General features: G+C 40.1%; 1 protein-coding gene across 4 annotated transcripts in view; it reads left to right on the forward strand.

Moving 5' to 3' along the window:
• Positions 1 to 15841, forward strand: part of LOC111593508 — a 132403-nt gene that overhangs the window by 82149 nt on the left and 34413 nt on the right. For all 4 annotated transcript variants that reach the window (XM_023306295.2, XM_030223586.1, XM_030223587.1 and 1 more), the window contains exons 6-7: positions 6351 to 6460; positions 7809 to 7974. In XM_023306295.2, coding sequence (XP_023162063.1) covers positions 6351 to 6460; positions 7809 to 7974 — 276 coding nt within the window. The remainder of the gene's footprint in view (positions 1 to 6350; positions 6461 to 7808; positions 7975 to 15841) is intronic.

Consider the following 15841-nt stretch of genomic DNA (forward strand, 5'->3'; position numbering starts at 1 on the left):
TTCAAAACATTTTGCTTTGACCCAATAAGAGCGATGCCCAAGGAAATTACAATAAAACAAAGACGGCTTGAGTTATTAAATTAAATTTGACTTTGTGTTGCAGCTAGAGATATGCCATTAAGTGTGTAGCAAGTTTTATCAAAAGGCTGCTTTGCTTGCAGCATTAGGTAAACTTTCGCAGAAGTCGCTTCTAACAACAGCTGCGAGCCGCTTCACAGTGTTGAGCTTGCACTGCGGTGGCTAATTGATGGCCGCTCGCTGTGAGCTAACTGAGTTAGGCCAACTTCTATCAGACAGCTGCCAGCTATGCAACTAAGCCAAAGTTTTGTTAACCTAATTTTTAAATAATTTCACACACTGCAGGAAAACTCGAATAAAAATATTTTCACATTTGATGCATTCCACACACTTGCTCGCTGCAGCCAAAGCGTGTCACTATCAGGCAACAAATCATATATGGCTTATATATTGCAATGTTTGCCAAGTATTCATGCTTGAACATTCAGCCAGGGGCAAGCAAATTCAGTTTGCGGCTTGAAATTTGCATATTTCTTAACTCTATTGACCAACTGCTTTTGCTTCAACAAACATCAATATTAAATGCTTGACAAACAAATGACAAGCCTCACTGAGTACTTCAGCTACTACCTCTTATCGATAACCCAAACTACTGCTAACATATGGCTATCACTCTTGCTGGGTCACCCCTTACAGTCGCAGCTTTGACTTATGCAAAGCCAATTAGATGGAGCCTTGGTTGACATTTGACTTTGATTTGGGCTGCTTTAATTAAAACCGATTCTGTGTGTTCGAACAGTGAAGAGCTGCAGTCTGTGTGTTGTGCAAGAGCATCAAAAAGGTATTTAACATTGAAGTCTTTGAGGTTGAGGCTTCCATATGCCCTGCAGAACTGCCTCAGCTTTGCCTCTAATTAGCAGAACTTATGTATATATATACATCTTGAAGTGCTTAAGTTTCCGTTGGTAGACAATTGCTTTCTCTCTCTATGATTTGCTAATTTTATGGCATTGAAATTCAATTGAAATTCTGTAAACTCTGACTTGGCCTCTTGATTGGATGAATGGCAGAAAGCGCGCTGGGCGACTTTGTTAGTTGAGTGGAATTTCAAAGCTTCAAATTATTTGCGCTCAATTAAGCTTAAGGGCTGCGCCGACACGCCCTCCGCCCTGACTGCAGCAGCTACTTATTTGCAATCTTAGTGCACTAAACAAATTGCTGTCGTTGATAGAGAAAGGGAGTGGAGGGTGGTTGGGTGACCAGAGCTTGCAATATGCATTCAGCCCACTTCGACTACCCTACTCTGCTGTGAGCTGCCTGCCAGTCACGAGCCATTAGGCAGCCATTGTTTTGGCCAAAGTCAGAACAAAATATTATAATAAGAAGAAGCTACTGCTGCTTCTTCTTATTACAAAAACCTAGCGAAAATCACTTGAGAATGCTTAAGGTCACAGACGCGTCTCACTTTAACGGCTGCACGCCTAATTTGCAGCGCTACGGCTAAGCCACACACACGCTGGCACTATATAGAAGAGCTGAAGCAGAAGTTTCGCATTCTTCCCGGCCATTAGTTGGCAATTTATCAAAGTCATGAATTTATATATTTAAATGTCGCTCGCTCAGCCCGCAGCCAAACTGCAAATTGCAGCTGCAAAAGTTTCCCTTTTCTGGCTTGTCATAAAAGCCAGTCGAAAAGTTGAGATTGTTGCCAAAAAAGAGCGAAAAGAAAACGCCTTCGGGTGCTGTGTGTGGCGTAAGTCTACAAAATTCTTGGTTGGTTTTCAATTAGCAAATTTGTTTCATGAATAAATAAAAGTCTTTAGCCTGTGCCAGTGCCCTGCCTCGCCTGAATAACTCATGTATTTGTGATGCGATTATGTGTGCTGCTTGCAGCATTGCGAGCATAATTTGCATTTATGAGTTGCCGCTCAAACTCGACTCGGCGTCTGCTTTATATGTGGGAAATATTCTATTTCTTTTGCCAAACACTCATCTGCATATCTAATTTCAGAGGCTCAACTCTTTCAGATCTCGAGCTCAATCGCTTGGATTCCATTTACCTAACTCCTATCTGCATAGCAATTTTGAGAACTTTTAGTCAATTAGATTCAGTGTTCATTGGAGTTAATTTACTGCCTGATGGAAGTGGAAAGGCCTTTGTCGAAATGTCTGCGAAATATTTTAGATATTTTACAATCGCTTCAAGTCTTTCAATGCCGAGTTCTGCGTGGTGAGTCAAGGGACTCGATACATAGGCTGCCTGGAGCGAAATATTTTACTTAACTTGCGAAACTTTTCTCTAGATACAACGTCTATTAGATGCTGAGTTTAATAGGTCTCAGTTACTGCCTAGTTGGGGAAGGTGCTCATTGGGAGGCTATAGCCGAAGTATTTCACTCATTTAGCAAGCACTCACTGAGCCTCGAGGCTCAGCCGAGTTTAATCAGTTCATGCCCCATGCCCTATGGATCCACCTAACTGAACTGACTGGACTCTAATCAAGTTCAAGTTCAAGCTTCACAGATCATATAGAGCTCTCTAAAAGAGAGCCCTTGCACCAGCTAGTAACCACAGGAAATAAATATATTTAAATATTTATGTCGCTTAGCTTAGCTTTAAGCCAAGCTAAGCTGCTTCACCCGAATAACAATATATATACATTATAAATATATAGCTTCGCCAGCTAAGTCGAATATTACAGCATTTGAAGCATTTGCGAGTGCAAAGCTGAAACGATGCAAATAGAGAAAGAGATTTTCTCATTTCTGCATATTGTTGGCTTGCACTTAAAAACTGCTTTGACCGGGCTTCAGCTTGTTGTTATTGCTTGGCGCATAGATAAAAGATAAGGGCCCTCAAACGATGTGCCCCAATCAAAAAGCCATCCAATGAAAGTCAAAAGCAATCACTGCAAGCTGGCCACAGAAAGGGCCACACAACAGAATCTGAAAAAGCAACAATGGAAAGAAAAAAACGAAAAAATTGAAACAAGTAGCAGTGCTTAAGTGGGGAGTGAACGACTCGTATGCACCCAGAAAAAAACGAATCCAAATTTCTGTATAACTTAATAACTAAAAAAGTTATCGATAACCAATTAAGCTGATCACGAATACATATATACCTGAAAGCAACGACTTGCATTGAAGGCAAAACAATATACCCTGCTTTGCATTATTCGTCGAGTTCAGGGTATGGAAATATCCCACAGATGGCATAAACGATTCGAACCTTATTGTGGTCTATATAATGTTTGCTGTCCTGCTCTCTCTCTCTCTCTGTTCTGTTTTAGATTTTGCAATTTGTGCCATTGGACTATATGTGCATATATCAACTACTCGAATCATATTGCCAAAGGCAAACTGCCTTGCACTTGACAATGCAATTTACGACACTGCACAGACTGTCCCTTTCTCTCCTTCTATCTCCCTCTCTCTCCCTGTGCCTGCCTCTCTCTCTTTGATGCAACACATTTCTGACAATTATTACATAAATTCCTTGTAAGAGCAACAAAGCACTAATTAAGCATACGCAACGTATAGCAGCAGCAGCAGCAGCAGCAGCAGCAATGCGCCTGAGGCGAAATAGCTAAAAGCTTTGCAATGCTTTTCCAATTAATATTCAATAGCAAAACAATTCAAACAAAAATGTTGCAATAAACATCAAATTAACAGAAGGCCAACAACAATGAATAACAAAATTGACTAAATATTCGATTGGCTAAATCGAGCATATTTCATTGAACTATTTAAAGCCCTGAAGTCATTAAAATTCGTTTAAAATTGGGGTGCAGACGGCTAAGGGCGGAACTCACAACACATAGAAATATATATATATATATGCCTGACCTGAATCAATGCTCGCCTCGAGCAAGAATTTTATGTAGGCATGTCTGACTGTCAAGAGCTGAAGACTCGACATTTCACACTGCCTTTACACCTGTCCCCAAATATTTCGAAACTTTTTATATAGGGTATTTGTCAGTCGTGCAGACTCGACTACAGCACACTTACATATATTTCTGCAAAGCTTATTGCATTCCGCTCAAGTTGAATACATAAATTTCCATAAATTAATAAAAAATGTTATTTAAGCTTAAATATTTTATAGAAAATTCCACATATAACGCATACGCACTATGAGACACAGTCAAAACATTTATTTTATAGCAGATAGAAGAGTAAATAAAAACTGAGAATAAATCTGGATTAATATAAATAGAAGCAGAGCTGAAACAACACGGAAATTAAACAAGAAATACAAAATTAAATTGTATGAAAATTTTAAAATATTTTCACTCAGCTCCAAGCGATGTTACAGAGAAGCTGTTGAAATGGATCTCAGCTGCGATTATTGCTAGACAAATCAGTGGCAACATATGAGTTGCGCTGAAAGCAAGGCTTTTCCTTATTGACCACAATTGATTAGGCCAAAACTCCAGCTTTGGTTTTATGTAACTGAACTTTAATTAACTTTAGCGAACTTAAAGCTGCAGCTTACAAACTAGCCAAGAAATGGGCTTTACTTGGGTGCTCCTAGTCTATATATATATAAGTGTACATAGTTGCCTTGCTACACGTGGGCGTGGTCATAACTCTTTAGCCACTGGCAACCGCATTGTGAGTCCTTTGGATGTTTTGCGCATATTCATAATATGTTTCCACTTGCCTGATTCATTTAATTATGATTTCCGGGTGTCGAGCAAGTCTATGTGTGTGTGCTTATTATTATTATTATTATTATAATATGTATATGTATATATAGCTACTTGATTGCTATGACACTGGAAACAAGCTGACATGCCTAAAACGTCCCTTGTCAGGCAGGCAGCCAGGCAGCCAACCCGTTTGGCCAAAAGCAAAAACCCATCAAACAGCCATTCATCAACTCAACAAGCAAATTTTTGCGCTTTTGCCAGCGCGTGTGTGTGTGTGTGTATGTGTGTGTGTGTGTAGATTGGTCTGTGCAGCATCAATTTGCTTGTATTAGAAACTCATTTCCGCTTGTAATTGACTCGCTCAGCAAAATGACAACGGCTGCTGCCTTGGCTCCCAGCTCCCAGCTTCCTCCACTTAACTCCTCTCCTCCAGCTGCTGCTGTTGCTCATGTCCTTGTTGCCTTCTGCATTGGCACAGCCGTTATGCAAATTAATGAGCGTGTTGTAGCCCGAGACCACACACTCCGCCTACCCAACTAGCTAGCCAGCCACGCCCACCATGTGCACTTTACTCTGCTCGACGTGTGTGTGAGTTGGCCGAATTGATTTGCATTCCGTGGTCACCTAATGCAGGGCATTATCCCAATTTCAATTAAACTGAATGTGACTGCTGAGACAACTAATTTGTTTTTAAGCGTTCCACAATTAGATCGGAGCCCAGTGGCTGTGGCAGTGACTTGTATATATATATTACTGATCAGCATTGACAGCTCAGCTGTTGCTTTACCTAACATTAGTCAGCTTTATTCACTGATCTATATATATATATATATATATATATATATATATATATGTTTATTCTTGATCAACATCAGTTGCAGTCCTATCCGTCTGCCTAGCAGTGCTTTGCAAACTGATCATTTCTAGTTGCTTCTCTGTGTCGACCCCAGTGACAAGCATAACGACCCTGTTCGCATGGTTTAAGTAGCCAACTTTTTAGCTTTTTTTTTTTTTTTTAGCTTTTTATTGAAGCACTGAAGCCAGAAATGGGAAGTGCAAACTCACTCGGAAAATTATCTCCCAGCAACTCTATATAAACTCTATCGATGGCACACTAATACAACTGCAGTGTGTAGCCTTAATAAACAGACTCAGCTCTTACTTTTACAGTATCAGTAACGAGTCGATAGATACATATATTCTCTGATCTTATACAGCTTATATGTCTATATGTTATAGATGCATTTATGCCAGCTGCTTGGCATGGTTGTCTGGGTATTAGCTAGTCGAGCACTCCTCTTCCGTTTACCATTTTAAGTCCGCTCAGCGATTACGTATCAAATTTGAGCTGTTCTCACACAAAAAGTCTATGAAGTGTTACTCAAAACATATGTATATATATATACGATATATATATATATATATATATATATATATATATATATATATATATATATATATATATATATATATATATAAACATAACTGTAAATGCAGATTCATTGGCTTCGAGGAGCTTTCGAAAATACTATGTAAAGCCCATGCAGCTAAGGCAGTTGTTAGAGCTATGTATGTGAGAGATTTGTATGAGGTCTATATATAGAATTAGTATTACTGTTACTGCATGTAGTATTCATATCTAATATGCATATGCTTATTTATATTTGTGTATTCGCAGAGCCATCGCCGCTTTATGATAACAATCATTATCATGAGGAATGTTTGCGCTGCAACTCGTGTGGCCTCAATCTGACTGGGCCCAATCAGAAGCGCGCCAGAAGGTTTAAGGTATGTGCTAATACACACACACACACACGCATTTAGAGGCAATACACGAAGCTCATTTTGAATGCATTTGCTCATATTCTGCGTTCAGGTCATTAGGTGAACAATTTACGCATGAAATGTGAAATACGATTTGATTTACTTTTCATTTCACTTTTGGTATTCCCACACACAATCACACACATACTCACATATGCACGGAGATTGTTAATAAAGTCAATTACATTGTTGTTGTTGCTGCTGCTGCAGTAAAGTTGCCTTTAAAAGAGCAGAAAAAACTGTCAGCATTTGCAGCTAGCTATGGCCGACTGCTCAATACACTGTTCACAGGGACATCTTCAGAGAGGGAGAGATAGCCTACGTCTTTCATATGGAAAGTATTCTGGCTCTGGCTGTCAGCCTAAGCTTTGAGCTTCACTTCACTCCTGGCGAACTGCTGTTCAGCATTGAGATGATAGCTAAGGATATCATTGGACGTTGTTTTCTATAATTTAGCTGGCTGTGGTTCGCAGAAACTGGGCCTCAAGGTCTATTACCCAAAATAAAAGAATTCGCCCGATTTCAATGCTCTAATGGCACAGACTCGAATCTTAGGCTTTACTTGGGAAAGTTGCGACATCAAATAACAATTTTATATCAACTAATGGAACTAATCAAGCTCTGCATAGTACAAGATATTATTATATAAATTTCTTTTACGTGCAACAAAGCACTCATTAAGCATACGCAATGTATAGCAGCAGCAGCAACAGCACTGCGCCTGAGGCGAAATAGCCAAAAGCTTTGGACTGCTTTTCTGATTAATATTCAATGGCAAAACAATTTAAACAAAAATATTGCAATAAATAAAAAATTAATATGAGACCAACAGCAATGCGCAACAATAGCCTTTTCTGACTAAAAATTGACTAAATATTCAATTGGTCTAATTTTATTCGACTACTCAAAGCCATTGAAAATGGCTTAAAATTAGTCTGCAGGCAGTTAAAGACGAGGCTAACAACATAAAGTAGTTTCTATATGCCTGGCCTAAATCAATGCTCGCCTCGAGCTAGAACAGAAGGTCTGTCTGTCTGCCGACGAGCTGAAGACTTATGAAGAGTTTATTAATCATCCAATACCAGTCGCATCTACGACACATCAGAGCAACGAATACACTCCATTCTATATGTGTACAGTGTATTGAGTAGGTTGCATACTGTGCCAGCTGCTCCGTTGGCAGCTCGCTTAGTTCGCAATGTGGCAACAGCAACAAATAATATAAATCATTTACACACATAACTCTCTTAGTCACTCTCACTCACTCACTCACTCTCTTTCTCCTGTTCTTGTGCTTATTTTTTGAATACAGAACCAAATACTGTGCGATCTGCATTTCGCCGACGTTGCCCTAATGGAGTGCTCGGATTTTATGCAACAGCTGCGCAGCTTCAAGCCGCAATCTCTGGGCTGTGCGGTAGCCAGGCGCAAGAGCTCAACGACGTTAATATTTCCACTGCCGCCGCAAGCTTGTTCAGGTATGTAGTCACATTTCGTTACCTCCCCCCTTCCCTATCTCTCTCTCTCTTTTTTATTTTCATATATATATATATGTACTTTTGTGCTTTCTCCCGTTTGGTTGTAAAAGCCAAATTGTGCCCAGCAGCGCTGGCTGGCAGAACGCAGTGCCAGGGCCAAATGTGGCTTACAAAGCAAGCAGGCAACACTTTGGCCCCGCACCCTTACACACGCACACACACACACACACGCTTTCTCTCTCTCTCTCCCTCACTCTCTCGCTGTCCTACCCTTTACATATGCGGCACATATAGTCTTTTTAGCTCATACCCTGTGCACATAGAGAGAGCAGCAGTAGCAATGCGACTTTAACGTCTTGTCAAATCTAGTATGTTTCCCATTATAATTAAAAGATAACAACATATTAAATTTGGCAGGCTGTTTAAGTGGCTGTCAACTTTGGCATGTGATCGGTAACTGAAAAATGGAGTTGCAGCAATGGAAATACGAACTTAATTTCGCCGTGTTAAGGTGCCTGTCAACATTTGACATCACAACTAACTCAATGTTAAGCTAAATTGTTGAAAATCGATAGCAAAAATCGATAGTAAAGGGTATCTGGCAGTCGTCGACAACAGAGCTGTAATACAATATCCTTGTGTGTGTGAAGCTGCCGGCGCCATCATTATAATTCAAATGAGATTTGCGCGCCTAGCAATCCACACACCCATAGAGATAGAGAGATAGAGAGAGAGAGAGAGAGAGAGAGAGAACGCGAGCAACGGGAAGAGAGAGAGCTACATATTTGCAGTGCCTGAGCAGGGAGCAGACATAGAAAAGCGCTTGCAAGTCCACAACTTGAAGAATGTTTGGCATTTTGCACAATAAAGTTGTTCAAACATATTTCGTGTAACACACACACACACACGCACACACACATGCGTAACATAGAAAACATTCGCCATTTTTCCGCCGACATAAACTTTTAATTCAGTTTTCATTTTCCTTTATTTCCTTTCATATTTGACAAAAATAATAAAAAACCAAAATAGAATTGAGCCCATTTAATTAAAGGGGTTCCAAGATCTATCTCTATCTCTATCTCTATCTCTATCTCTATCTCTATCTCTATCTCTATCTCTATCTCTATCTCTATCTCTATCTCTATCTATCTCTATCTCTATCTCTATCTCTATCTCTATCTCTATCTCTATCTCTATCTCTATCTCTATCTCTATCTCTATCTCTATCTCTATCTCTATCTCTATCTCTATCTCTATCTCTATCTCTATCTCTATCTCTATCTCTATCTCTATCTCTATCTCTATCTCTATCTCTATCTCTATCTCTATCTCTATCTCTATCTCTATCTCTATCTCTATCTCTATCTCTATCTCTATCTCTATCTCTATCTCTATCTCTATCTCTATCTCTATCTCTATCTCTATCTCTATCTCTATCTCTATCTCTATCTCTATCTCTATCTCTATCTCTATCTCTATCTCTATCTCTATCTCTATCTCTATCTCTATCTCTATCTCTATCTCTATCTCTATCTCTATCTCTATCTCTATCTCTATCTCTATCTCTATCTCTATCTCTATCTCTATCTCTATCTCTATCTCTATCTCTATCTCTATCTCTATCTCTATCTCTATCTCTATCTCTATCTCTATCTCTATCTCTATCTCTATCTCTATCTCTATCTCTATCTCTATCTCTATCTCATCTCATCTCTATCTCTATCTCTTATCTATATCTCAGATCTATCTCTATCTCTATCTCTATCTCTATTCTCTATCTCTATCGCTATCTCTATCTCTATCTCTTGCTCTATCTCTAGCTATGTCTCTATCTATATCTCTATCTCTATCTATATCTCTATCTCTATCTCTATATCTATCTCTATCTCTATCTCTATCTCTATCTCTATCTCTATCTCTATCTCTATCTCTATCTATATCTCTATCTCCCGCATATCTCTATCTCTATCCTATCTCTATTCTATCTCTATCTCTATCTCTATCTTATCTCTATCTCTATCTTATCTCTATCTCTATATCTATCTTATCTCTATCTCTACTAATCTCTATCTCTATCTCTATTCTATCTCTATCTCTATCTCTACTCTTCCTATCTCTATCTCTATCTTATCTCTATCTCTATCTCTATCTCTATCTCTATCTCTATCTCTATCTCTATCTCTATCTCTATCTCTATCTCTATCTCTATCTCTATCTCTATCTCTATCTCTATCTCTTTTGCATAGCTTTGATTTTACAGGGTATCCACGCACCCTGCCTATGCTCACTCTTACACTTTTATATGAGCTCCACCTTTTTAATAATCCTCGTATGTATATTGACTGCTAACCGGACGGATGGACGGTCAAAAGTTTATTAACTGCATTTTATTGCGAAACTTTTCGTATTGGCCAAGCCCTGAGCTCCCCCATGCTCATCTGTTGTCAGAGCCGTTTATTTACCGTAGATTTTAATTATGCTTTTTTGCCCTTTGAGCGTAAATAGAGAATGACAGCGAAACGAGCTGTCAATGCTCCTCCACTCAGATCAAACAAACTGAATGAAATTTTAACTTTTATATCAGATAACGCTCGAGTGAAATATTAAATATCGAACTATGTGCTCTTAGCACTGCTTCGGAAATAAGTTGTAGACGAAATGCTACATCAAGTATCTTTGTATACACTTTTAAAATATGGATAACCTTTTCCATTTACATGAAATTGAGAGAAAGAAAGCTTTTAATATCACTAGAGCTTTCATGCACTTTGAAAGCTCCACTTTTTGCTAGAGATTTTCAGTTAAACAGCCTTAAAAGCGCCCAAGACTTGTGCAAGCATTAAGCTATATAAAAATATATATATATATATATATATATTTATATATATATATATTATCGATATTTATTTATATGCATATACATAAATCTTGTTCAGTCTAGCAACTCTAAAAGCTTTGCAGCTCTAGCTAGATACACATTTTGAGTCGCAAAGCACTTGTGTCTTGACTTTGTACAAATTCAAATATTTTCGCTTCGTCTTCTTCTCCTTCTACTTCTTCTTCTTATTGCTAAATTAAGTTTTTCTTTGGTTGTTCAACGATTAATCTTCGTTTATTCCATTCAGCTTCAGTTGCCATTGTCTTCCCACCTCTCTCGTTGATTGTTTGTCCTTGTCGCAGCTTTAATTCATTGCATTCCCATTTGCGAAGAGGTTAAGAGTGGGTTGGTGTGGCATGCAGGCAGGGAGTGCGTAGGAGGCGTATGGGGCGTAGGAGGCGTGCTCGGAGCCATAGGAGAGGCGTTAAGTGCGCTCGTCTAAAGTGATTTGATGCGTGTCACATTCGAGAGTGCGAGTGCTGCTTAGAGAACTGCGTGACATATTTGTATTCAGCACTTCAGTGCCAAAAGGCAGCAACTGACACGCACTGCAAATCACACGCACAGAGAGGGGGAGAGACCTGTGCACACAAGTGCAGCTCGCATGCATTGTCAACAAAAATGTTGAAGCAAACTTTTGTCGAGCATAATGCCCATGCATATAGAACGCCTGCCCCCTGCTGCTCCGGCTATCCTGTCCACGCTCCAGCTATGCCTCTAGGCACGCCCCACAACAAGTGCAACAACAATGCCTTTGTGCAGCAAATGCCTTTTAACTGTGCTTTTATACCCTTTTAACCAGGGAATGGCGAAAAAAAATGCCAAAACGGAAACGAAAATGGGCATTGCTAAGTTTGTTAAATACGATCTTAAAGATAGAACGAAATACGAAAGTGTGTACAGGGGAAAGTGTGGTCACAGAAGTCTGAGCTCTATCTGCGGAGAAGAAGGATTACTTCTGACATTTGACGAATTCAACTTTGAGAATTTGGAATGAATTTGTGTTCCAATTGCCTAAGCCCACAGTGGACGAAGAGCTTTAGCTTAAAATTAATCCCAAGAGGCAGTCTGGAGTAGATTCAATGTTTAGCACCTATGGAACAGAAATCTGAAAGAAATATTGTTTTTTTTTCCGATTTTCTACGAACACAGTAGAAGTTATAAGTTCTAAATGACATGGTTTACTTTCATGTCGGACGGACAGATAAACGGACGAATTGATAGACGGACGGACGGATGTTCAGACCGATAAAGGGATGGATAGACGGACAGATAGTCGGATGACAGTCGGACAGACAGAAGGCCGGAAGGACAGCGGTTGAGCAGTCGTTAGAACAACAAAATGTACCAAGCCAATATACTCCTTTCACTCAGTAAGCGAGGGTAAACAACCAGATTGAAGCTAGTTAGAGTATTTGACATAGAAGCCTATTGCTAGCAGATATCCATGATATTTATCAAATTATATTATCGATACATAACTAAGAGAATATACCCCAGTGTAGGGTACAGAGAATAGGGAGAGGAGGACAAATTTGCTAAATCTCGACCATATGCATCCGAAGTTTCATATCGATAGATTTTATGGAAATGCAAAAAGTTATCGATAGTTTGCAAGAAACGGGCAGATGTTGATGTTGATTGGGAATATTGCTTGAAGCCAATATACTCTCTTCCTGGCTTGAGTTCGTGCAGAGTATTGCTGTGCCTGGGCCCACACACAAATAGATGAAATTATGCAGTAAATACATCATTTAGAATGCTGATCCATATAAACGCATACGCGGCGTAATAGCAGGCGAGAGTTATAAACACGTATTATGAGACAGCCCCACGCAATAGAGAGAGAGAGAGAGAGGGTGGGAGAGGCAGAGTGAGCGAGACATGTGTGTGTACGTGACAATTAAATTTATGAAGCGCCATACAGAAAAAGTCGAAAAGAGACAGAGACAGAGACAGAGACAGAGACAGAGAGAGATAGAGAGAGAAAGTCCAAGTTGAAGTCCAAGTCCAAGTGCAAGTTCAAAAGCCAGTTCAGCATTCGCTGTCGTCTGAGCCTGGCGAATGGGCGCGTGACTGCTGCCAAGAAACGCCTAACTTGGCCCATTAGCAGCCAGACGGGGCCATATCTGGCAACGAGGTGCGGATCAAGCAGCAGTCGACACTCAACTCGACTCTGACAACAGCGGCAAGGGCACCACGTGGGAAATAAAGCTGGCAAACACAGCTGTCAAATGGAGTTCCAAATGGAAGCGGACCCCAAACTAACCTTAATAATCTTAACGGCAACCCGCCGCCCGCCGCCCGCCCTGCCCACCTCTGCACAATTGCCCAAGAAGTATTCAGTTCAATCGATAGCAAAGCCAAGCCAAGAAATCGATACAGCATGATAGCAGACATTGAGATGTGTGTAAAGTGCGGCTTGGAGATGTAACGAAATCGCAATTATAAAAGTCTAAGTCAATCAATCAATCAATCGAACAACGATTGCAGCTTCTCCAATCAAACTTAGAGTCCTACCCTCGCCCTCTGTCACCGTCTAGCAGATATTCCGGCATTGTACACAGTGTGGGCATTACATACACTTGCTCACATTATCTCTTCCGTGCATTACAAATTATTGTAATCATAAATTCCATTTTACGCTCGTCTGCCAAGGCATTTTACATTTTAATATGCATTATTAATTGCTCGAGAATATTTTGCGGCAGCAAAAAAAAAAAACTAGCCTCAGGCACAGTCTTAGCCCTCGGCGGCTGCTTCTGCTACACCTTTACATCCCCTCGTACTTCCTTCACTCCCGCTGCCCTTACTCCCTCGTATACCCCCTACACCCCCAGCATCCCCTACAGCCTCTGCATTTCCTACTTCGCCTATATTTCGTACTTTGCCCACATTTCGCTACATTCTTTACAGCCGCCTGCACTTCCTACATCCCCTACTTCTACTACACCCCTAATCGTGAGCCTGTCACTTTGCCATTTAGCAATTGTGTTCATGCCACGCCCCGCTGTCGTTTTTGCCACAATAAATTCAAGAGCAGACACAGCAACTCAGCACGCCAAAAAAAAAAAAAAAACAAAAAAGGCAAAAGATTTCAAGCGAGTCAAGCTAAAGTCTCAAATACCCTGTAAAAAAAAGAAACTCTAAGCTGCCAAAACTCTTCAATAAAAATGATAATTGAAGTTTACATAATTCGAGTTTGATTGAATGATTGATTAACTGATTGACTGATTGAGCCACTCAGAAGTCTCTGAAAATCTAGAGTCAGAGAAGCTGGAGGTAAAGCCTCTGCTGACTGAAGATACGTATTCAATATTCTCTTCAGCAAGAAGCTAGATCTCCACTTCTTCGATTCCCAACCAGATGCACGCACTCATATGCCCGCTTTCAGCAGCTACGTGGCATTTAACAATGACACAAAAAATTGAAATATAAATTATTTGGCTGTCGCGTCCATCTATTTGTCAGCTGTGCGTTCCATTTGTTAGTTACCCTTGGCGCAACTCTCCTTCTCTCTCCCCCCTCTCGCCCCTCTCTCGCTGTCTCCCTGCACCTTGAGTCCGCCTACTCTGCGGCTATTTTAATATTTTAATATATCCTGGCACGCATTTCATCTCATTATTTGCGACACGAATCGCGCGCGCGGCTTTTCACGAAACATGAATATAAAATATTGTGCGAGCGCGCAGATTTGCCCCACCTCCAGCTTTTCATATTAATTTATGGCCGTGGCTTTTTCTTCATTCAACATGCCGGCAATTAATTAATTGCCGGCCATTGTCTGGCCAGGGAGCATGGCCGTGATATGTAGCTAAGTGGAAAGTAAAGTCCTGCATTGATTGCATTTGCTCAGCTTTTCCCAATTTCCCAGTTTTCCTCCTCGCTATTCCATCGCTCTGACAGTTTATTTTAATTAGTTTCAGTTTGGCAACAATGCAGCAGCTACGCAGATGTATACACTGCTAGAAAAGCTAGCTGTTTTGTATCATATACAAAATGCCTTTATCAATATTAAATCAATTTGCTTCCAATTAGATATTTAATTGACTCCAATTAGACTTTGTTGTGCAGTATATATATATTTATAATATTCATATCGTATTGCCTTACAGTGTAGTAAGGAATTTGCAAAGGAGCTCAAAGCGTATTTTCAAGCTCAATTTCAAGTTGCTGCACAACGCTGCGTATGCGCAATGCCACAATTTCCATACGCACCGTTGGCCAAGTCGAAATTATTTTTAATTAAAATTTGACATTAATTCGCATTTAATTGAACAAAGAGCCAGAGAATGACATCGAATATTAAAGTGAATGCCAAGTCAATAAGCTACGCAGTGTGAAACACAGCAGGAGTGATGCTGTTTTCGAACATTCTTACGCTGCAGCTGCTTAGGTTGGCAATATCAGTTAGATTTTCAAGTATTTAAAATGTCTTTACATTTGACTATGTTTCAGCTTACGAATTTGTGGAAGTCATGTCATAGAAGCGATGCAGCACTGAGACCTTTGAAGCAGAGGGATCAGTCGCTTCGACAGCTCTCGAATATTTTCCCTTGGGCAACATCACATCCCACATTCGGGAGACCTCCAAGCAGATGTGCCAATCCGTACAATATGTTTGCCATTTGTGAAGCTTCTCAATGCCCATCAGAGCCTGAGTCAAGCTCATAGTTGCTTTCTTATCTCGCTCCATGGTTCATATCTGGAGCTTTTATAGTTGTCAAATGCGAATCAATGCCTTATTGATAGCGTCTTAATTGACGTAATTATAAGTTGGCACAGTAAAGCAAAACTTACCAAATTTTATCAATATATTGTCTGCACAGGTGTCTACAGCCCACAAGGCACTCTTATCTTTGCGTGTGGGTGTGCCTTTGCAATTATTATGCTGCTGACATGGCAGAAAGAGGCGACGCTGCTGCTATGGGTGAGGTCTTTGCCACACCGCGAGGCAAGTGGCTTGTGTTCGATAATGCCGCACGT

The sequence above is a fragment of the Drosophila hydei genome, unplaced genomic scaffold (genome assembly GCF_003285905.1).
Source record: "Drosophila hydei strain 15085-1641.00,03,60 unplaced genomic scaffold, DhydRS2 tig00000237-arrow-arrow-pilon, whole genome shotgun sequence".
Classification (NCBI taxonomy): Eukaryota; Metazoa; Arthropoda; class Insecta; order Diptera; family Drosophilidae; genus Drosophila; species Drosophila hydei.